General features: G+C 39.7%; 1 protein-coding gene across 2 annotated transcripts; it reads left to right on the top strand.

Annotated features, from left to right (window-relative positions):
- On the top strand, positions 1 to 23,219 carry ada (adenosine deaminase). 2 transcript variants are annotated; one of them, XM_085258695.1, is made up of 11 exons: positions 1 to 211; positions 7,177 to 7,238; positions 8,854 to 8,976; positions 10,441 to 10,584; positions 10,672 to 10,787; positions 13,182 to 13,306; positions 17,203 to 17,274; positions 18,760 to 18,861; positions 19,905 to 19,972; positions 20,077 to 20,206; positions 21,230 to 23,219. In XM_085258695.1, the coding sequence occupies exons 1-11, from the start codon at positions 71 to 73 to the stop codon at positions 21,332 to 21,334; spliced, it is 1,188 nt and encodes a 395-aa protein (XP_085114821.1). In that variant the 5' UTR covers positions 1 to 70; the 3' UTR covers positions 21,335 to 23,219. The 2 variants fall into 2 exon arrangements, with proteins under 2 accessions (XP_085114821.1, XP_085114822.1); XM_085258696.1 differs by lacking the exons at positions 1 to 211; positions 7,177 to 7,238 and adding an exon at positions 7,848 to 7,961.
- The last annotated feature ends 91 nt before the right edge of the window (positions 23,220 to 23,310 follow it).

Below are 23,310 nucleotides of genomic sequence, written 5' to 3'. Positions count from 1 at the left end.
TCCAGCAAAAAACAGCCTCTTGGCGCTGCTTTTTGCATTTGGGAGGGGAAAGAAGGCGTGTCCCTGAGTCATGCATATAATAGCAAGGCGAGCGGCGATAAGCTTCGGTTCTCCACTCGTCAGCTCTCTGTACACCAGCAGGCTCAGCCACAACGCTTTCTCTACGATGGCCGATCGCTCATCTGAACAAGTAGTATTCAGCAAGCCGAAGGTATGTTCACAGCTCAGCCGGCTCACTGTAGTGTGAGCTTTAATAATTCAAGCGGTTTCTTTTTCAATTTTCCATGGTTTTACGCCCGGTACGCCTGCTTTGACACTGTTTGGGAACCATATTGTGAGAACCCCCTCGACAAAAAAGGACTCAAAAGAAAGGTTTAAAAATTAAACATAAAATAAAGTTTAACTTTTAAAAAAAAAAACCCAACTTCCTTCCTGCTGTCGTAATACCCGCACTCAAACACGGAAAAACGTTATTTTTCTTGCTTGGAGTTTGAAATTTGGCTACCCTCCTTTAAACGGACAAAACCTGTTGTATGAATGAAAGGAGCCGTGTGCAGCACCTTTCATTTCAATGCTTTTTTGCCGCAAAGCAAAGAAATTGGGGAAGGTCTCAAAACTTGATCGTGGCAGTTAAAAATTTATGAATTAATGTCCGCTCGTGGCATAAAAGGCTTAATGCGCCGGATTCTATCCTCGCTGAATAATAAACAAACGAAACACAACTTTTACATTATTTTCCTGATATAGCTTATCAATAATACTTTTAAAGGGATGATACTGACAACCGATGACCATAACAAAGTTTAACAGTCAAATAAACGTTTATTAGTCAGACAGTTTGACATGCAAATCAGGCACACAGGCAAGAAGTGTATATTGGTGCCCTTTGGAGCCTGAAACCTGTTACCTTCTTAGAAGCAGAGAAAAAGATGTGGGTTCTGTTGCCATGTAGTGTTGAGGTCACGTGATGTTGGCTTGTGAAAAATTTGTAAATGGAGATAACCTAACCTTAGGGTGCGGTGGCTGCTGGAAGAGATAATCTCATTACACACTAATATGCAGTTGAAGAGCTCATTGTGTGCAGCAACAACTGTCACCGGTTCACCAAACAGGTTTTACTGTATATGCTGAATGCATCACAGTGCTGTAGTTCAGGATTAGTGCGGTATGTGATCATTGGGTTGTGTTTGCTAAACTATGGTTGTGTTAAGCGAATTAACTCCACCTATGAGGCTACATGACTTGTTTTGTTGCTTAGTTGGATTACTCAAAAAGAGTTTAATTCGATGTTTGGCCCAACCTGGAAGTTCTGGATCTGGATTAAAGTTTCAGTAGTTGCACATCACATCTAAATGAGAGTGAAAAAAATAAATGGGAGAAATGTTGTCTTCATGTTCCTGGGTCCAAGAATTTAATCTATGCATAGTGTCATATTTGGCAACCTGACATATGTATTTCCAATAATTAACTCCAATCACATAAAGCTGAAATACAGCCAATGTCAACAAAGAATAAGCTATGAGTGTTGAACAGTACTGTTATGACAAATTTTCACATTACTTTTTCTGCAGACTGGTGCTTAAAATTTCAGGAAGTTTGGTCAGACTAGTTTCAGCGGGTTTCTTTGCTGTCTTAGGTCTGGTGTCTGCTAATGTAATAATTAATTTCTTAAAGAAATGGCTCATAACACATACATCATGACACTAAACATTTTGCATCTTTGCATGTCTTATTTTATCAGACCACCTGTTCTAAACCAAACATATTCAATGTACAATCCTGTAATGCAAAGTAGCAAATGATCACCACTGATTGATTATTTTTGTTGATCACACAATATTTGCTTCATCTATAAAATAGCAGAAATCTGTGAAAGCGTTTCAGTAAGACTGAATACTGTGCTCTCATTGAGCTTCTGTTATGTTTTAATGCTGCACAGCTGCATCACATTAAACGTGCTAAGGCAAATAGAAACATAAAGTTTTGTGCGATGACAGAAGTCAAATGTTGCTTCAAAATAGACCCAACTGGAATCCTGTCCATACCTCTTTTTAACTTCCTATTTTAGGATTGCCTAATAATTACAGAGTAGATAAGTGGTCATTTTCTTAAAAAGCAGCTTCACAAACAGCTTGTTTGTGACACTGGTTTGTATAAGGCACACAATGTGCTAGAGGAACTGCTATTTTCCTGAAAGAAAGAAATCCCTGAACTTGAACTTGATTACCCAGCTGTCTCCTGTCTGCATCAGCCATGTGGATGCAATATTGCTGACACGCTCGGCTTTTGTGTGGTGTTGTAGGCAAGGGACATCAACAACCTCAAAGATGCACACGCATTTCTGTGGTGAACATTTGGATAGAAACATCTGCTCTTTGGTTACCATTGTCACACCAAAAAGGATGCAGCTACGGAGCTGTGTAGACAGTTCATGTAATAGAAGCAAATCTTGCTCCAACTAGCAATTTTCTACTAAGTTGTTGTGTTTCAATAGGATATTACTGGACTCTGAAAAAAGTCCTTTCAGTCTTTTCAAAAAGTGCAAGGTTGTGTCATTGAAGATTTTTTGCAGGCGGAAACAGATCATAGTGAGAAATACTTAATTCATCTCATATTTGGGAATTTCTATGCAGTTATACAGTTAAGTGGTTGAAACTTTTTAAATTTTCAGTTTCTTCTTTGATGGGTGACACACCTGCTCTGAGGAGTCTGACACCATGATTGCAGCAGAAATACCTGCATATCTAGCTAACAAAACTCTTATGTAAAAACTTTCAGCTTCATGCTAACTTTCAAAGTCATGCGTACTATACAAAAAAGAGGAAAATATGTATTAATAATAATCATGCATACTTTATTGATCCCCATGGGGAAATTACTTGTTTTTCCTCTGCATTTGACCCATTCACTCAGTGGGCAGCCACTAAGCAGGTGCTCAGGCAGCAGTGTGTAGGGACGGTACCTTGCTCAGGGGTACCTCAGAGTAGCCATTCAGTGGATTCGAACCCCCGACCTTCCGATCATGGGGCAACCACTCTACCTACCGAGCCATCCCTGCCCCGTTCATGTATATATAATACATGATGGCATTTGGTGGTTATATTGTTATTTATTATGTTTTGGCATGACAATATAAAACAGAAAAAAAACATAAAGCTGTACATGTAGAGCTGGAAGCTAATAATGTGAAACACTTTAAGCAACTTGTAAGTATTAATAGTTGCTAATTTTCTGTCTGAGTTAATTTATGAACTTTAATCTGGAGCCTTCAAAGTACCAGAGTTACTGAAAACTGAGTAGTGTTACTCATTTTTCTAAAGTGATCAATAGACAAAGACAGACTTTGTAATCTTTGGAGACCACAGACTGGGACACAATGAAGGCTGCTTCTAACAGCTTGGACGAGTTTACGGACACTGTCACCTCCTATATCCACTTCTGTGAGGACAGCATTGTGCCATCACGCACCAGGGTGAGTTATAACAATGACAAACCCTGGTTTACCCCTAAACTCAAAAAGCTGTGGCTGGAAAAGAGTAAGGCGTTCAGAAGCGGAGACAGGGACTGCTACAGAGAGGCCAAGTACAGGTTCACTAAGGAAGTGGACATTGCCAAACATCAGCACTCTGAGAAGATGCAGCAGCAGATCTCAGAGAATGACTCGGCCTCTGTGTGGAAAGGTTTTAGGAATATCACCAACTACAAGCCTAAAACCCCCCACTCCACTGATGACTTGCTCTTAGCCAACACCCTTAACGACTTCTACTGTCGTTTTGACGAGCCATCAGGCAGCCTTCACACCTCCAACGACCCCAACAATAGAGGCACTTTGGACACTCATTCCCCCACCTCTCCCCCCTCCATAGAGCCATCACCACCTTCAAACTGTTCACCTGCAACACCCGCCCCCTCACCCCACACAAAAGAGGATTTCACACCACCTCCTCCGACCACAACTCTTCATATTCATGAAGCAGATGTGAGGAAGCAGTTTAGGAGTCTGAATGCTCGGAAAGCTCCCGGCCCAGACGGTGTGTCTCCTGCCACCCTCAGACACTGTGCAAACGAGCTGGCCCCAGTGTTTTCTGGCATCTTCAACTCCTCACTGCAGGCATGTCATGTGCCTGCCTGCTTCAAGTCCTCTACCATAATCCCTGTCCCCAAGAAACCTAGGATCACTGGACTAAATGACTACAGACCCGTGGCTCTGACATCTGTGGTCATGAAGTCATTTGAGCGCCTAGTTCTCTCCCATCTCAAGACCCTCACGGCCCCCCTCCTGGACCCCCTGCAGTTTGCATATAGAGCCAACAGGTCTGTAGACGACGCCATCAACATGGCCCTACACTTCATCCTGCAGCATCTGGACTCCCCAGGAACCTACGCCAGGATCCTGTTTGTGGACTTCAGCTCTGCCTTCAACACCATCCTTCCAGACCATCTCCGAGGCAAGCTTTCCCAGATGAATGTGCCTGATCCCATCTGCCGGTGGATCACTGACTTCCTGACGGACAGGAAGCAGCACGTGAGGCTGGGAAAGAATGTCTCGGACTCCCGGACCATCAGCACCGGCTCCCCTCAGGGCTGTGTTCTTTCTCCTCTGCTCTTCTCCCTGTACACCAACTGCTGCACCTCCACCCACCAGTCTGTCAAGCTAATCAAGTTCGCAGATGACACCACCGTCATTGGGCTCATCTCTGACGGGGATGAGTCTGCCTACAGGAGGGAGGTTGAACGTCTGGTGTCTTGGTGCAGCCACAACAACCTGGTGCTGAATGCCCAGAAGACAGTGGAGATTATTGTGGACTTCAGGAAGCACACAGCCCCACTCCCCCCCATCATCCTGACTGACACCCCCATCACCTCTGTGGACTCATTCCGCTTCCTGGGTACCACCATCACCCAGGACCTGAAGTGGGAGCCCACCATCACCTCCGTCATCAAGAAAGCCCAGCAGAGGATGTACTTCCTGAGGCAGCTGAAGAAATTCAACCTGCCAACACGGACGATGATGCAGTTCTACACCGCAATCATCGAGTCCATCCTCACCTCCTCCATCACCGTGTGGTATGCTGGAGCCACTATCAGGGACAAACAGAGACTGCAGCGTGTTGTGCGCTCTGCTGAGAAGGTGATTGGCTGCAGACTCCCATCTCTGCAGGACCTGTACACCTCCAGGACTCTGCGGCGTGCAGCCCGGATCTCAGCTGACCCTTCTCACCCTGGACACAGTCTGTTTGACCTGCTCCCCTCAGGCAGGAGGCTCCGGTCCATTCGCACCAGAACCTCTCGCCACAAGAACAGTTTCTTCCCCTCTGCTGTTGGACACATGAACAATAACCACATGACTGTCCCCGCCACTAACACATGACCCTACGCTGTGTCACTGCATCATTTCATGTCTGGCACTGATCACCACCTGCACTCATGTATATATCTTTCTACGTAGCACTCATAATTCTTACTCTCATGTATATATGTTTGGCACTGATCACCACCTGCACTCATGTATATATCTTTCTACGTAGCACTCATAATTCTTATTCTCATGTATATATCTCATGTATATCTCATGCACATATCTTTCTTTCTACATAGCACTTTAATTCTTATTGTCTGCACTGAAGCACCGCAGCAATTTCCTAATGTTGTAAACCTCAACATCTGGCAATAAAACCATTCTGATTCTGATTCTGATTCTAAAATTGGGATTTCATGGTTCTGTCACAAGTTTCACAGGCCAGCATGGCAGCACACTCAAATTCATAACATTTGATGCAATGGAAATACTGTGCTGATGTTGTTTTTAACATTACTTACAGCTTAGGCTTGTTCTTAGACAGAAGTATGATAAGAAGGTTGTGTGGCTTAACCGACATAACTTCATTTAATAATGCATAAAGCCTCTTTCTGTCAAGCGCAGAGCTACAGATAGGATATTGCAGATCTGTATTTTAACAGCTCCAATTAAATCATTTCTATTCATTGTTATTATTGAAAGTTCTGATATGAAAAATTATTTAGAAAACCGCACAGAGATTTGCCATATTTCCAAACCCATCCTTTAACAGGTGCCAGTGACATCAAGCCTTTGAATTCCCTTTTATGTTGGAAACATGGTTTCAACCATATGGGATGAAGCCAAGCTTTTCCAGGTGTAAAAGATGCAAACCCACAACATCTGGCATTTTCCAGGGAAACAGTAGGACATCAGAAATCCCGGCGCTCTTAAATTCAGCTGTCCAGGGTTTAATAAGTCTTTTCAGAGCCTGACACTTTTCTCTATAATATTTATTTAATGTGAAATATCAATTTCTAACGAAGCAAAAAATGGTGAATAAACATTCCAGCTGTCAGAATTTGATGATTTTGGAGCATGAAAGTGAGTACATCAGCTTTTCCCACTGAGCCCTGCTTGCTTCAGAGCAATAAAAACATGAGCTTTTTTTTTTTTTTTACATGTGCACTGCAGCATAAACCTTTGTAAACACTGATAGAGGCGCACATGAGAATACAGCCAATGTGAGATTAGTGCTAATAATCACAGTGTGCATGTGGTTACCATGTGTTCTGCCTTCACCCTACCTCATCTTCAGATAATGTCCTAAACTGTCCCAAGTTTCTCTAATTTTAAGCTTTGGCAAAAACAGTGTCCTGTGTCGGTTCCCACTGCTCAATCAGAAGCGGATTAAAGCATATTAACCAGTTGATTAATGCAATAAAAAGATTAAACTTCTATTGAAACAAGTTTCAATAACCTTGCCTAGTTCTTTGCTCATCATCACTTCTAACCAGAGGTTAGAATTAAATGTCTGTGGTAGGAAAATTTTCATTTGAACCTCGCTGTGACAACCAAGGTCTCAGCTGTTAAGGGAGGGGCAGAGATTTATCATTTGTCATCTGGTTGGAAAAATCAGCACTCACAGCGATGGAAGGAGAGCCAGAATACTTATTGTGACCCTTCGTTGGCACTGCTGGCCTTTTCACCACTTGTTGCTCTGTCATGCATACTGCATTCACGATGGGCTGCAGCCAAATCACAGAATTGCAACACACCCCTGCTCTTGCTTGCTGCTCCACTGACATCATATTTGTCTTCTATAAACTCCACCAGGTTTCTGCGTGGAAGTATTTTTGATAATCAGTTTATTTGGCAACAAACTTTCTCATTCACAGGTTGAGCTGCACGTGCACCTGGATGGAGCCATCAGGGTGCAGACCATTATGGATGTTGCCCAGTGAGTTAATATATTTAAATTGTATTAGTTTTTTATTATGGACGTTTAGATATTAACTGTCATGGCAGGTATTTTGGATGATACAGGCCAAAGAAAATTCTCCGACTTTATTTTGAAAAGGCATTTGGCCCATTAGGAATTATGCTTTGGGAAATTGTAATATGGAGCGTGAACTAGGATGCCAGAATGTTTTTTACATAGTACCAAAATCACTGACTCTTGATATCGTTTTTATTGGTGAAAATAAACTCCTTTATTAGAAAGTAGTTTTAAATCACTGATATGGTCAAGGTAGACCATTGAGTAAAAATCTTAACATTATATTTTGTTGACAGGCCACAGACTGAAATTAGGATGGCTGTCGAGTCGCCTTCTAACATTACTGCACGGTGTAATGCAGGGGTGAGCAACTCCAGACCTCAAGGGCCGGTGTCCTGCAGGTTTTAGATCTCACCCTGGCTCAACACACCTGAATCACATGATTAGTTCATTACTAAGCCTCTGGAGAACTTCAAGACATGTTGAGGAGGTCATTAAGCCATTTGAATCAGCTGTGTTGGATCAAAGACACATCTAAAACCTGCAGGACACCAGCCCTTGAGGCCTGGAGTTGCCCACCTCTGGTATAATGTTAATTGCATTATATTAGCGTGAGCATTAGCCGTTGCAAACATGGAGCATAGTTGATTTCATCATGTCACTGCCTGCTGTCTCAAAAAAGAGGTAACTTGTATTTGAGGAAAACATATGCCTGTCTGTAACTTCCTTTCTTATCAGTGAGTCAGGGTGGAGTTATTGTCAGAGCTGCTCTCTAGTTGCCATCTTTCTAGTGTAGTTTTTGCAGTGGCTTGTGGGCATTTTTCTTCTTCAGCATGTAAGGGTATTACAAAAACATTGGCAGGTGTATGCTGTCCATGTCAATTCTGAACAATGTGAGCCTCGGTACATACGCTGCTGACACTGTCTGCGTTGTTCCTTAAAAATTGTAATATCAAAAGATTAGTTCTGGTGACATGCCTAGTGTAGATTCATTTATGAAAAAAATGCTACGGCAGCAGTTGTGTTATTTTCCAAGAGAATAAGTGCAGAGCAAAATTGGTAATTTCTTAGCTTTATTGTTAGAGGCTCATACTCACTGACATCAAACACACAAGGTAGCCGTGCCCTGAATCTTAACTGCTTTGAAATTTTTAAATTCCAACCAGAAGAGCCAACTGCTGGCAGTTTGAAAGAGTGGAGGTTTAAGTCACTTATGCAGTGGCTTTACATTTTATTTCAGGAGGCTACAAGCTTCCTTTATGTACAAGCTATATTTTTTATGACATTTGTCTACCATTTGTTCCTAGTCAGGTAGTTCTCATCTCATTTGATTTGGCAAAATAGCAATATACTCCATCTCAGAAGGCTTGGGTGATGAATATCAGTCACCAAAACAGTCAAATGTTTTTATTCAGATTTTTAGTGGTTTATGTCACACAAATTACTGCTGTTCCAAATTTCTTTTAAACAAAGTACACAACTCAGTTAAAAAAACATTTATAAAGGGTAAAATTAAATGCTTACATTTCAATGCAGTTTTTACATTTTTCTATTTCCTTTTTTTGCCCTATGTTAGGATGCGTGGTAAAACTCTGCCTGTGAATACTGTGGAGGAGATGAAGAAGAGGATCATTGTGGAAAAGCCTGGCACCCTCACTAGTTTCTTGGAAAAGTTCAACGAGTATATGCACGTAATTGCGTAAGTGCCACATTTCAGTTGCATACTTAGCTAAGGTGTTTCCCTCTTGATCAGCTGACCCTGGGTGCAAAGAACGAGTTACTAATAGCCTAGTTAAGCAGTTTGTTATCACACTGACATGACAGATTTCCCTATTATGTAGCTACTACAGTCATAGTGCATCCAAAGTCTTTGAAATCAGGATGTGTGGTATAGCTGTGACTGATGATACTGACCTGGCAGGATTATGCAATATAATTGTGCACCATGACAGGGGGTTGATTTTAAATGTCAGACATACAGAAGAGGAACACATTATTACAGAGCTCAAGTTCCACTTCAGCAGCCAAATTAAAACTAGAGTGAAGTTGTTCTCGGTTCCTTTCCAGTGTCACTCTGTCTTATATTTAGTTCCCGCAGTAACTGGCCTCAAACATTTAAAAAGACCGAGTACAGGCCTTCAAATGTTCAATGGCCATAAAAGAATTCAACAATGACGGTCTGTATAATGTCTGGAATGCTTCATGCAGTTGTGCTGAATGGACTCTTCTGAATCAAGGCGCTTAAAGCCAGGACAGCTTCAACAACACAGGGAACCTGCTAGGCTGAGTTGAGCTTAGGCCGAATTGTTGTATGAGCTTGGCAGTGATGAGGCTGCGTGTGTGTTCTGAGGGGGTTACTGTGAGGACACTGCAGAACATGCATTCAAGGCTGGTCAATGAGCTTTCGCTTTCATTGTAAATGCTGGAAGCAGCGTTGTTTGCAGTCACATGATGTGCAAGTGAAAACGTGCTGCTGGAAAAGAGGGAAAGCTCTAATTCTCTCAGTATTCGCCCAGAATGAAAGTATTGTATTGTCATGCAGAAAATTATGAAACTATTTCATCTGAAAAGAAAGTGTTTTACAAATTCCCCTAACAAACGAGACTCCCTGGATTGATCCCAGGAGGAGAAACAAATTCCTTTGACGTTGTGTCAGAAAGGGCATTCAACATTTTGGGGTCCTTAAAGTCCTTGTACTTATGCTTCTCCAATGTGCACTGGATCTCCTACAGTGTGTCAACACCAAGTATTAAACATAATTTCAATAAGGTGAGATCACTTGGAAGAATTTGTACATAATTTAACATGTCAGTGTAAATGATAAAAACGTTTTGCTTATTTCACCTGGTTTTAAATTGTAGAAGAAAGCCGAGAGGATCATTATGCACAACATGGAATAGTTGTCAGTGTCAGCGAATTTAATCTAATACAGATTATAAGTCAATCAGCAAAAAAAATACGTCCCGTATCATAGATCATATCAATAACACTTGAGCTAACTCCTAGAAATGCTTATACTGCGCATTGTGAAAGACAGTAATGTATAGATAGCTGGTTAGGAGTGGCCAGTGCTTTTGCTTTTTTTTTTTTTATCATTGAGATAAGCTTATCAGAGCTAATGGGCATTTTAATTTGTTCTGTGTTTTTCTGTTTCAATTCTCAGTGGAGACCGAGAGGCCATTAAAAGGATAGCCCGTGAGTTTGTTGAAGACAAAGCCAAAGAAGGAGTGATTTATGTTGAAGTTAGATACAGCCCACATCTTCTAGCTAACAGTGGAGTGAAGCCAATTCCATGGAACCAGGAAGAGTAGGTATTTGGTTTGCACAGCTCAAATAAAGGATCAAATAAACTTCTGATTCATTTACTGGAACGTTTCTTATTGTCTTTGCTCAGGGGCGACCTGAGCCCAGATGAGGTGGTGAGACTGGTTAACGAGGGCCTCAGCGAGGGGGAGAGAGAGTTCAAAATCAAAGCCAGGTCCATTCTATGCTGCATGCGCCACATGCCAAGTAATGAACTGTTCATGCTCCTGTCTGCTCACACAACCTTGTGAGATAAGGTTTCTTGCTGTACTGTGTTCTGCCTTAGCCACTGCCTCAGTTATTGTTTTTAGAAAATAAAAATAAAATGAACACAAGCGCCACAGAAAAACGCAACATGCTAACTTAATTTATACTATATAGATATAGATATGCAAACCTTTCGTATTTCTTTCAAATGAATATGCTACAAATTGTTGGTCTCCAATGAGCACTGTATGAATGTCTGATGGACTGTTTTAAAAGCATTTTGAGCTCATAAAATGAAATTGCTAACGTGACTGTGTTAGTTCAGCTGATGGTTAGCACTGCACTCACATCCAGAGGTTTCTGAGGACAAACCATCTAGGTGGATGGAGCCTTTCTGTGAGGAGTTTGCATGTGGCAAATCCACTATCGTTCAGAGCCTGAATGATAGTGGATTTGCCACTATTTGGTTATTTAAAAATCGAATATATGAGCCAATATTTTCTCCTCTCAGATACACAATATATTGACAGATTTCCCTAAAATTTGTGTAGATGTTTACGAGGTTTTACAAAGATCTTAGAAAAATGACAGTGCAGTGTAAATATATTTTTAAAAGACCTGGATTACTTATTTATTCTGCTTGGCTCTGCCTGGTTAGCTGATAAGTTTGTGGTGTACTAAATGTGCAATATAAATGTGCTACACACAAGGAAGCTACAGAATTCCCTTCTGGCAGACAAACTAAGGGTGGTTCCCATGTCTGCTTTGCTTTATTATTTTATTTATTGGCTGTCATTAATAGTAATACTAATACATCAACAAGTAGCTAATATCAGCTGATATATTGGCCTCACTGGGTGATTCAGGTGCTTAACTTTTCCCACAGTCAGGTTATTTGGTCATTCTAAATTAGCTGTATGTGTAGATGGTAGTCCATCCCTCTGTGTCAGCATCATCTACCTCACCCTTGGCCCAGTGTCAGCAGACATACTCTCTATCCTGTGACCCATTTATACGTCCCAGAATCATGTTACAAACAGCGTGTGATTTAGTGTGGTGATGTTATGGGCATTACTGTCTGAAAAAGACCAGGGGTACTCAAAACATCACAGTTTTTGTGGTGTAGTATTTAGGTATAACTGGAGACCCACAGTTTGTAAACTATTCATTTTTCTACATCAGTCACAAGCTGTGATAAACCAGTAACATGTGCAGGGTGTTCTGTCACTCCTTGACAGCTGAGATAGGCTCCAGTCACCTACTATTACTGAATTTGATAAACCGTTAAGAAAATGGAGGAACTGATGATCATAGATAAACGTTCCCTAATTAGCACTTAAAAGGATATCTGAGGGTAATGAGAAAGCCTCAGGTTTTGGTATTTTCTCTCAGTGGTTATTGATTAAATAGCTCCAAAGTAATTAGGATTAATCCTCAGAAGGATTTGATCACTGAACATTTGTTGAGGTTTTTGGCCATCAAAGAAAATAACAATATTACTTGTATTTAGAGGCAAGAAAACATCAAGGATTATATTAAAAGAAAAAAAAAAAAAAAAAAGCATTAAAGATCCACAGCTTTCACAGGAGAGGGCTAACGAGTGCTGCTAGTATCTGCACAAGTACACACTTCAAACTGCTGTATCAGTAATTCTAACTGAGGTAACATGAGCAGTTACCGTTAGCAGCAGCAGCACTGATCGTAGAGATGTGTCCTTTGCTCTACTCCGTTCCTGCAGCTGTTTCCGGTATAACCGCCAAGTGAAACTCATATCTGCCATCGTGCATTTTCTAGTACAAGTCTCACAAAAACAGGCTGAAGCTGTTTACATTTTATTTTCATTTGTGACTTTGTGAACGGGACATCTGAATTTGTTATGGTTTAGACAGCAAATACAGATGCATTACCAGCTGTTGCATGCAGGTAGAGTAGTTTATGCTTAAACACGTTACAGTGCGTACTTACGTAACTTTGGATTTATGTAAAAGTAGAATAGATATGAGTGAAGTAATAACAGACAGGATGTGACGCACCAAGTTGAGGAAACACTTTATTGCTTTCGTGCTGAACATTAGATAAGAAACAGTGTTTTTGCAATAATAATAAAACCAGGAGATCAGCATGGAGCAACCACGTTTGTATGTTCAAAGGTTACAAAGGTCACATGTTGCTGGCACTGGTTTCACATTGACTTTACAGACTGTTTCATTAAGAACAAAACCTCTGTTATTATCAGCCAGGTGAATACAGTTATGAATGTTCATTAAAGTTGTCTTGAACTTGTCATAAAAGAAGATTAATCATGTCGTCACATTTATGTATCATTTAGCATGTGTGCTATCAGTTAGCAGGACCAAGCTGTTTGGTAACACATGTATGTTTTAAATTCTCCAGGCTGGTCAAAGGATGTTGTGGAGCTGTGTAAGAAATATAAGGATGAGGGAGTGGTTGCCATTGATTTGGCAGGTGATGAGTCTCTCAACTGTGAAGCCAATCCTGAACACAAGGAGGCCTATGAGGTGAGCTTGTTGAAACACCAGTATGATGAACATCATCCATCAGAAGGAACTTTAAATTGTCTTTGTTTCACAACAATGCTATATAATCCAGCCTCACCCCCTTCAGCTGTAACAATAAAGTATTATGTCATTTTTGAGGTCATAAAAATACCTTTACAGTTGTAAAATCTAAAAAGAAATGCCTAACTACAATACCTTTAAAAAAAAACACCTTTACAGTCGTAGAGTCTGTCATACTCCGAGTGGCTACGGCCAGATAAATATAGCTGCTTTTTTTTTTTGCATCATTAACTTTCAGGCATCCTTAGAGTATTGGAAGCTTTATTTTACAGCTGCATGGAGAGAGACGTTTGTGGGATCGTAATTTTCCACAGTCAAAATTCATAACCGTTGGATGCATTACCATGAAATCCTTTGGGAACCTTAAAATAAATGGTCCCTAAAGGATAAATTCTATTGACCTGCATTTTAATGCAACACTGTCAGTGAATGATGTTCATTCCTTACATGGTAAGATGTCTTACATACAGATTTAGGAGAAAATGCTTCTCAGATGCTATTTTGGTCATGCCCCGACTTTTCCTCTAGCACCACCGGATGTAAACATTTTTGCACATTTTAAATGTTTTTAGTACTTTTTAAGAAATTGGTTTGGTGCAAATGTATTTCTAAGTCAGACTGGAATAAAGACTTTATCATCTCACAGAAATATATGGTAAAAACTTCAGCTGGTACAATATTTTTGTTTTACAACAATTTACCTAATAAGATGCCTGACAGCCTTGATCGTAGTTCCTAGTTAGCAAGCTCGAGCATGCACAGACACTTAACTAAGCCGGTGATCGTGGTTATGTTTACACTTTGCATTAATGTTTTAGCAATATCACTGTGGGCGTGTAATCATTGTGGATTTAATTGGTGTATAACTTCTATGGAATGGGGGCTTTATGACATCGTTAGTCTATTTGCTGGTCTGCTGAAATATCCTGACAGCTGTAGGACAGATTGACATATAATCTGTTTTTCTTTGGTAATGCCCTGAGTTTGCCTTCTTCTTCTGGTTATAGGTAAAATGTCTCAAACTATTGGCCCTGGTTGCAATATATGATAAAGACGCTCTCCTTAGAATTGATCACTATGATTTTCTCTGCCCTTTTAACTATCACCAATTTTAGTTGCATATTTAGAGGAGCACACAGTAAAATGTAATTTAGATTGTGTATTTTATCATAATCCTAGTTTTCTTTTGACGCTGCAGCTAAGTACAGCCGCAGAGTAAATGTTCTCAGTGAGAAAGTTGTATTTATTTACTGGCATAGACCACTATATAGAGAATTTATGTACTGATGCATATCTCTATCCAGCAAATATGGGAGAAAAATCTAATTTCCCCAAACCAATTTCCTCTTATGCAGTGAAGCTTGTCAGAAAAATCCAATTTCTTTTTCTGCCAGCCAGTATTGATTAATTCTGGGAACACCACAGTAAGTAATCAGTTTTCCCTGTCAGACCTTAATGAAGGAAGTAGATTAATCACTTAATGCACTGAAGTGCTGGATATTTTACATCAGTTAATTACATCAATTTTACATTAATTACATTCTGAAAGACAGGAGGGGTTATGATTACCAGCATGGGTAGGTATCATATCATAATTTGTATTTCATACTTTTTTAGTATGAAAACAAAAGAGTAGCAATAATAATAGAGCTAAATACTCCTAAAGAGATCTGACTGTGGTCGTTTGTTTTGGTATTCTGTTGTTACTGTCAGTGATGCACAGGAGAGAAACTGTAGCAAAAATCTGGCAAATAGAATACAAAAATTGGAAAGGCAGGAAAAACAAACTTGGTGGTGATTAGAAATCAGAATCAGAATCTCTTTATTGGCATTGCACACTAAGAAATGAAGTGCAGTACCCTTTAAGGTATAAACGTTATATACAAAATAAATAAAACAAAATATAAATAGGGAAGGCTAAACAAAAAGACAGACATTCAGAAAATGTGCACAGCAGTGCCTTCATATCCTGTGTCATCTGATGACAGCAGTTCAAACACATTATGATGAGTTACGTCAAATATTTTGAGCTTTTCTGAGAAGTTCCTCCAGAGAGTGGGAACTTCACAGCAGCAACCTTTAAACAACCTTTAAATGAGAAGTAGGTAGGAACAATTAAACACACGTGAAACAAATGAGGGCATTCGATTGCAGAGGCAGAAAAAAAGAAGAAAATCATAAAAACTTCAAAGTAAGAATCTAAAAACACAAATAACTAGCAAAGACTAAGGCATGAAAACACAAAAGTCTGGGGGGAAATAACACTAGAAATTATTAATAACTAATGGGTACCTCAAAAAGAATCACAATTTCAAACCCTTGAAGTCTTTTTGAGTCATGTGCAGTTAAACATTACAGTAAATAATGAGTTTAGCCTAAAACTTGTCCTCACTGGATACTTGAATCATTTACTAAGCTGCTGTTTTAATATTAATACCCCCCCAAACACAACGTGTTGATGTAGTAATAGTATAAGAAAACACTACATGAACTTTCATCTGTGAGCATGAAAAAAATTCCTTTCAGTCACTGCCTCGGCTTGTGCGTCAATGAAAGTAATTCACAAGCTAGTTGTAAACCATGTTGTGCAATTCCAGTGCAGCATCTGCAGATGTTGCATGGATTTTGTTGGCTGGCTCATTATGCATTAAGCATCAACAGAAAGTACAATACCATCTGAATGACTGAAGCATTTCTGTAATGTTATTCAGTGTAAGGTAAACAGCCTGCATGCGTATATGCGCGTATAGATAGGTAAATAACACAGTTGCAGCTGAAAGTTGCATGCACTCGTCTTGGATATGAATGTTTGGGCTTGCAGTGATTTCTGTGAGCTGTTCTTTTTCTTTGGAGTCATTGCACAACATCCAGAAAAAAAAACCTGACTAACTTCTTGAGGCCAAGGCCTCTCAAATTTCTGTTAATGCTCGTGATCAAATACAGCTGGGCTTGTTTTACCACACTCATTGGACTGACAAACACATACAAATGCATCTAGTACAACTAATAATACCCAAATTTTGTTAAAAGTACCTAAGAATGCTCATGTTGACCAAACGCTTCCAACAAACTTCTGGCATAATAATCTAAGGGGTTTTGTTTGTATTTTCCAACCCTGTATACAGAATTTTTATTTCAGACAACCCCAAATAACTAAAACTTTGTGTCTCAAACTCTGAGTGAAGATACGTGGTGTACAATCGTTAAGCACTAGAATAATTCACAGAAAACCTTTCAGTGCAACTGTATGTGCATTAAGTAAATCTACAGTTTACATTGTATTCATTGCATACATTTTATTTGTTACATTTTTGTCATTCTTTGTTTTTCCTTTAGAGAGACATTGTTTTTCTAACATCTCTTTATGACGAGCAGTATTTATCACTATCTGCTGTGAAATGTATATACAAGCCCCCACACTGTACGTTAATTATTAACGAGTACCAGAGCTGACAGAACAAAGTCCTCCCTAATATTGAAGGTTATCTTCATATGTGATCATTAGATGCATGCAGTATGAGCTGATTAAGCAGGACACACTCGGTGTGCCAGAGGTTGTAGATGCTAAAATGAAACCAGATGTTCAAACCAGAGTAATGCCATCTCTATATTTAGTTTACTTCGATGACAAATTAAACATTCATTTTTATTTCAATGTGTACCCACTGGGGGAACGTTTATTAAAGTTTTCACTTCTGCCAGAATAAGTGTGTACAAGAACCTGTCTACATTATAAACGGCACTCAAGTCAGTGGTACACATTACAGATGTGGAAACCAAATGTTTGGCTGAGCTCTTTGATTGCTGCTGCGTTTCATGATTGATTTTGTTCCCAGGAAGCAGTACGCTGTGGGATCCACAGGACAGTTCATGCTGGCGAGGTGGGGCCGGCCTCTGTGGTGAAGGAGGTGAGCTGTTCAACAGTAACTTGAGACATTTGTGAACAGGCTGGTGCAGCCTACTGATTGTTTAACCGTCCGTAAAAGCACGTTTAAACAAAACAGTCAAGCCACATGTTAACAACAGAATTAAGGGCAGAGGTCCAAAGAAAACAAGAAGAGCATAGCTCTATGTCCGCTGTAGCCCAGCTGAAGGTTAGTGTGAAAACAAATTGGGAGTGCCTTTAAATTGCTCCATACGTACTGTGTGCATTTTAAGGAAGTAAGCAGCTCAACTATGAGACATTTCTGAGTGAGGTGGTGGAGTCATGTTAGTGCTTATATATCCTAAAATACCTGTAAACTAAACGATCAAGCCACACAGTGACAACAAAAAGGGCGGGCATGTCAATAAAATAAGTGTTTTATATTTAGTGTTGCCCATTTGAAGCCTGGTAAAAGAATACATTTAACACTGAGTAAATACTATATATGGGTAAAGGACGACACAACAACGGACATGTGAAGGTCCAACAACATAACAAACATGTGAGGCACACCCACGGCCAACCCTGAGAGGGCCCCTTTCCTCCAGCAGAGAGCAGACAAATTTTAGCACAACTTCTTCGATAGCTGGTTCATTATCATTGGAGTATAACTGAAATAAATTATGCAACACTAACTGTAGACTGTTGGGCGACTGCGGCTCATGTGGTAGAATAGGTTGTCTGTCAATCAGAAAGTCAGGGGATCAGTTTTCTTGGATCACTGTGATACTGAGCCTTATGTTGTCCCTGACACATCCATCGTGTGAGTGTGTGTGAATGATAGATAAAAGCATAGAGGTATAGATAAAAGCACTGCATGAATTTGTGCGAATGAGAGATGTAGCAGAAAGTGCTCAAAATGAGTAGAAGTACCAGTCGAAATAAAGTGTCACAGCTGCTGTCACTAATCATGCAGTAACTCGTTATTACTCGTTATAAGTTATTGTACAAAACCCTGCCCCTCTATTTAGATCTGTGCACATTCTTACTGCGTAGACAAGATATTTAAATAGAGCAAACTTTCCTCAAATGCTCACTTTGGGTCACACATCTGCCGCTCACCCTACACTGAAGCTACAGAAGTGTTCTCAGTTTCGTTTGATGTTGTCTAAACATCTACCTGGTAACACGGACTGCATCCTTCGCAGCTGTTGCTGACTGGCAGCGGCATGGTTCATTCAAACTCCTGTGGGGCCTACAAGGGTATACTTAAGAACCCAATATAGGTCTACATACTGTGCTTATTTTTTAATGTCCATCCAAACTTCTGTAGTGCATAACCACTTTATGTCTGACTAAAATAAAACGGCTGCTCTCTAAAGAACCCATCCTTTAAACTGACAGTTGAGCTATGGCATAACATCTGAATGTGCCTCCAGAAATAGCTTGAAGGCACTGCTGACATGTGCAATTTTCTACACTTTATAACCTTTCACCTCTATGTTATGAATTTCTGTTTCAAATTTAGGCTGTGGAAGTGCTGAAAGCTGAACGTGTTGGACACGGTTACCGCACTCTGGAGGACGACGACCTGTACAAAAAACTGCTGGCTCAAAACATGCACTTTGAGGTAAAGAACTGTGTGAAATTCTCAGCATTTTCATTATAAATATGAATCATACGCAAAGTTATCTAATCTATTAAATGTACTTTGCTCTTTGATCATATTGCTCATTACAGACAGGAAATGAGATTGTTCTACTAGATAATTACATTGATAAGTGGACTGGAGGGCTACTAAGTATCTACTTAGCGACAGTGATACACTGACCCCTAGTGGAGAATTTGATGTTTGCCTCTTTGTCAATTCCTTGCATCCTTTCCTGCAAGTGGAAGAGACACTTTATAAAATCAGACATTCTCATAGAGCTCTGTTTATTGTTTTGCTGTAGCCTCCAGCTGTATTTTCTGGTCTCAGATGTCAGCTGTTGATGATGGTTTATATATTTAGGCATACTGCCTTTAGATAAATTCACAACATGGCAGAATGTGACAAGGACACAATATTTGTGTCCTTTTCATGCAGTTGATCATCTTAAATAAATGAAACAACATATGAACACAAAGAAACCTTATCTTTAGAGTGCTTCAGCTACATATATACCAGCTCTATGTCATGGCTCTTTTATACGTCATGGGTAAGAAGATTTCTGCAAAGTATATAGCTGCGGATCCTCAATTTTAGCTCTTGCAAGAAGTTCCTCTCTCCTCCGTCCTTCAGATGTAGTTTAGGAATGAAGACATCCTTTGAGATGGGACACTCAGATTGATTTCACAAGTATGAAGTTTTGAGGAGTTAAGGAGGTACAGAATAAAAAGAAAAGACCTTGGAGTAGTCTCTGATGCCTTAGTGCGGCACTTAAGGGATCTATGGCATCATTAATTCCAAGTGTGCTTTTCCTGCCACAAGTCAAAATGTCTACTGTGAAAAAGGTGTTTTAGAAACACCTCATCTTGTGTTTACATCCTTTTGTTGTAAGGAGAATCAGGGAAGCATTGAGGCGACCTTTGTCGTGATTTGGCGCTATATAAATAAAATTGAATTGAATTAGAAAAAAAAAAAGACTGGAATATTTTGGCCTCTCAGTTTTGCCTTTGCTGTTCTGATTGCAGACGTGTCCTATTTCGAGTAAGCTAACAGGTGCCTGCAACGCAGACTTCACCACACACCCCGTCATCACGTCAGTTTCTGTTTTTTTTTTTTATAAAAAAATTTCAATTATTTTATTTAAATATTAACTAACTTTGGGCATCTATTCATTTTCGTACTATTTCTTTCGTGCAGGTTCATGAAAGACAAAGCTAACTACTCTCTGAACACAGATGACCCTCTGATCTTTAACTCCAACCTGCATCACGACTACCAGACAGCACACCAACACATGGGATTCACCGAGGAGGAATTCAAACGACTGGTGAGATCAAATGCATGAATAATCATAGCAGTAGTTCACAGGAAGAATTCATTTGAATATGGTTTGAAAAGAAGGCAGGGGGTGTAATTGCAAGGTATATTGCATCGTTAATTGAAGCAGGGACCAAACCTTCCATGGAGAAATAATCCACTGTTCACCGAAGAGCCTCAGACGCACCAATTGAGCTTCACATCCAAGTTCCACCAGGTTTGGAATAATTTTCAAAGAGCTTATTAAAAGGATGGTGACACTGACATTTTAATTGGCTTTTTTCCAAGAGCGAACTTAGATCAATGCTCATTTAATCTTTATAGCAGATTGTGAAGCTACATCCAGGAAACAGCTAGCATAGCTCTATAGAGGTAACGAATATGAGCTATAAAGCTCAGTAATTGCAACATTGTGGTTAAATAAAGACTAACATAATGTAAAAAGGGCACATTTTGATTTTACTGGAGGATTAATTGCCAGACTATTTCCTGACCGGGAACAGTGACAGAAGAGAATGCCTGTCATCACTGGGAGTATGACAGGTGTCTTTTCATGCCATATTGCACCAGGATTCACAGAAACTCTGGTCCAAAGTCACCAATTGTGGAGTTACATTTAGTTTTTTATTTTATATATGATAAGCAAGCATAAGTATTCAAAAGCACAACAGTGCCATTAAGCAGTAAGCTGCAGCATTCTGCATCGTTTCTGCCTTCATCAATCTCATCTCATCAATCTTTGCTGATTCAGGACATTTATTGCAAAACTAGCAAATGCAAATTGTGTTTTAAAGATTAATGCTTCAGTAGCTCCATATATTTCTCTGTGCATTTATCATATAACATCTGTATATGAATTTGAAGACGCACAAGACACTGTTTTTCTCCTGTACCTCTATATTCACTGCACATACATGAGTATGAAACTTCTAGCTTACTGTTGATGAGAGTGTGACTAAGTTCCCAGATTCCTGAACCATTCCCTAAAAGTTAATTCCCCAGCTCAATGTGAAATCTGTCTTGTGTCTTACAGAACATTTGCTCTGCACAGTCAAGCTTTCTACCTGCCAAGGAAAAGGAAGAGCTGCTTAAAACACTCAATGAGGCCTATGAGATGATCCAGAGCACTGCCTTTTAACCCTGACCAGTAATTCTGAGGAGAAACCTAAAGCAGGGACAAATCACTCTGAGACCTTAATCTTCCATGTGATGCAGTGGAACATGTTTTTAGTCATTTGTAACCCAACAAACAACATACACAGAATACACAGAATACATCAGATATGCTGTTTACCAATGGGAAGCATCCTTCATCTTACATACCTGTATATCATCTGTTTGTGTATTTAGCAACATTGCATCTGATTACAAGGTGCAAGCACAAAAACCACAAAAATCAGAAACTATACATAATTTAAATTTGGCTGTGCTTTTTTTTTTTTTTTTTTTTTTTCCCTTCTTGCACATCTCTAGATCGCTTCCAGCACCACTGCTATTTTTATATTGTTCCATAGAAGGCCCATTGTGTACACTTGTGACTTTCACCACAGACCTCCAACAGAGAGAAAACATCAGCTGTGATGGCACACGTGGCATTAAAGGCACAGAAGTTTTTTTTTTTTTTTTAACACAAAAAACACAAAATCTTCACTCAAAACCAGCCCTGGTTACCAGAATTGGCTCCCTGTGGCTTCATCTGCCTCGTAAAATGAAAATCTAATTGAAGGTGTCTGGGCTAACTCTAAAATGACAGGGAGAGGAGCTCATTCATGGTGGAGCTACTCTTTTGCATTGAACAGATCTCACTGAGGTGGTTCAGGCAGATTCAGGAAACACCAGATTGTCTCTCAGTTGGCTTAGGAAAACACTGGAAGCTGTAGGAGGAGCATATACTGCAGTGGTAGGAAGACAAGGGGACAGAATAAGATGTCTATGAAGGAATCTAAAAACAGCAGCTGTGCTGGAAGTGGTAAAGAGATGCAGAAGAAGATAACCTTGAAAGGAAGAATACCCAAATGTACACTTGGGTTTTTTGGATTTTTATGGGCCGGATCCCAGATTTCTTTTTAATCATACTTAGTATTTGCATAGCTTTAATGTGTTAGTTATGGGTGCTTGTTTTGGACATAGTCAGGGTCCCCTGCTGTGTCCAAAAATATAGAATGAAACATATTGTGTTATATCAGAACTTTGGATATACAGGGTGAATCAAAAAGAATCATCCGATTTCAATGTGCTTTAATTCTGCAGCCGTTTACTCCAGACACGTTCGCAAAAGTGTGGGAGGAGTTTGACTCTCGTACGGACATACGCCGCATGGCCCGAGTACGACACATTGATCACTTGTGAACGTTTTGTATGTAAAATTTTATATTCAGCCATATATTTTAAACTTTACTGCAAGCGTCTATGTCCATTGTTTAAACGAAAATAGCCTTTTGAAATCGGATGATTTTTTTAATACATCCTGTATTTATCATCTTGTGTTTACATCCTTTTGTTGTAAGGAGAATCAGGGAAGCATTGAATGCACAATTACACTTCTAAGTAACAGGTTTAACACATAACCAGACTGGAAAAGGAAAAATAGGGGAGGTTATTTGTAGTTCACACCTTAAACGTTCATGTTTGAAGAAAACAATGACATGAAGGATAACTGAAAGCAGTGGAGGCTAAGAACTGCAAAATATAGTTCACTTTCAATATCCACTGTTCAGTTGCAGGTGAAGTATCGTAATCCAGTGTTAGAGACATGTGCTTTTTCCCTTGTATGTGCAAAACTTCAGGGCGTGTCAGGCGAACACAGCTCAATACCAAAAGTTTAGCCTTACATGTGTACACTAGGTGGCACACTACTGTTACCTAGATAGACAACATCTGACTATGGTTTTGCATTTGATAACTACTCTCTTTACTCTTGTTTGATGTATGTATTTATTAAAAAATTTTAAAAAAGCACATCCATTTATAACCACATTTATGGAATTTATAAGAAAACAAAATAAAAGCTACTATAAAATGTTCCTGCTTGCCATCATTTATTTTCTGTGACAGTTTAAATCAACAGTAACTTTAAATATCTTTCAAAGGAAGCCCGATCATTAATATGAAGTA

The sequence above is a fragment of the Mchenga conophoros genome, linkage group LG20, assembly GCF_057382185.1.
Source record: "Mchenga conophoros isolate Kocher_MC1m ecotype Shallow Benthic linkage group LG20, M_conophoros_male_GT1.1, whole genome shotgun sequence".
In the NCBI taxonomy this organism is placed as follows: domain Eukaryota; kingdom Metazoa; phylum Chordata; class Actinopteri; order Cichliformes; family Cichlidae; genus Mchenga; species Mchenga conophoros.
This window is presented reverse-complemented; position numbering and strand designations above follow the sequence as displayed.

Bases quoted from the DNA above. Each gene is read 5' to 3' on its own strand.
- ada (XM_085258695.1), top strand. From the start codon at position 71: ATGCATATAATAGCAAGGCGAGCGGCGATAAGCTTCGGTTCTCCACTC. The intron at 10,788-13,181 runs GTAATGAACTGT...TAAATTCTCCAG, and splicing joins CTGCATGCGCCACATGCCAA to GCTGGTCAAAGGATGTTGTG. The intron at 13,307-17,202 runs GTGAGCTTGTTG...TTTTGTTCCCAG, and splicing joins AACACAAGGAGGCCTATGAG to GAAGCAGTACGCTGTGGGAT.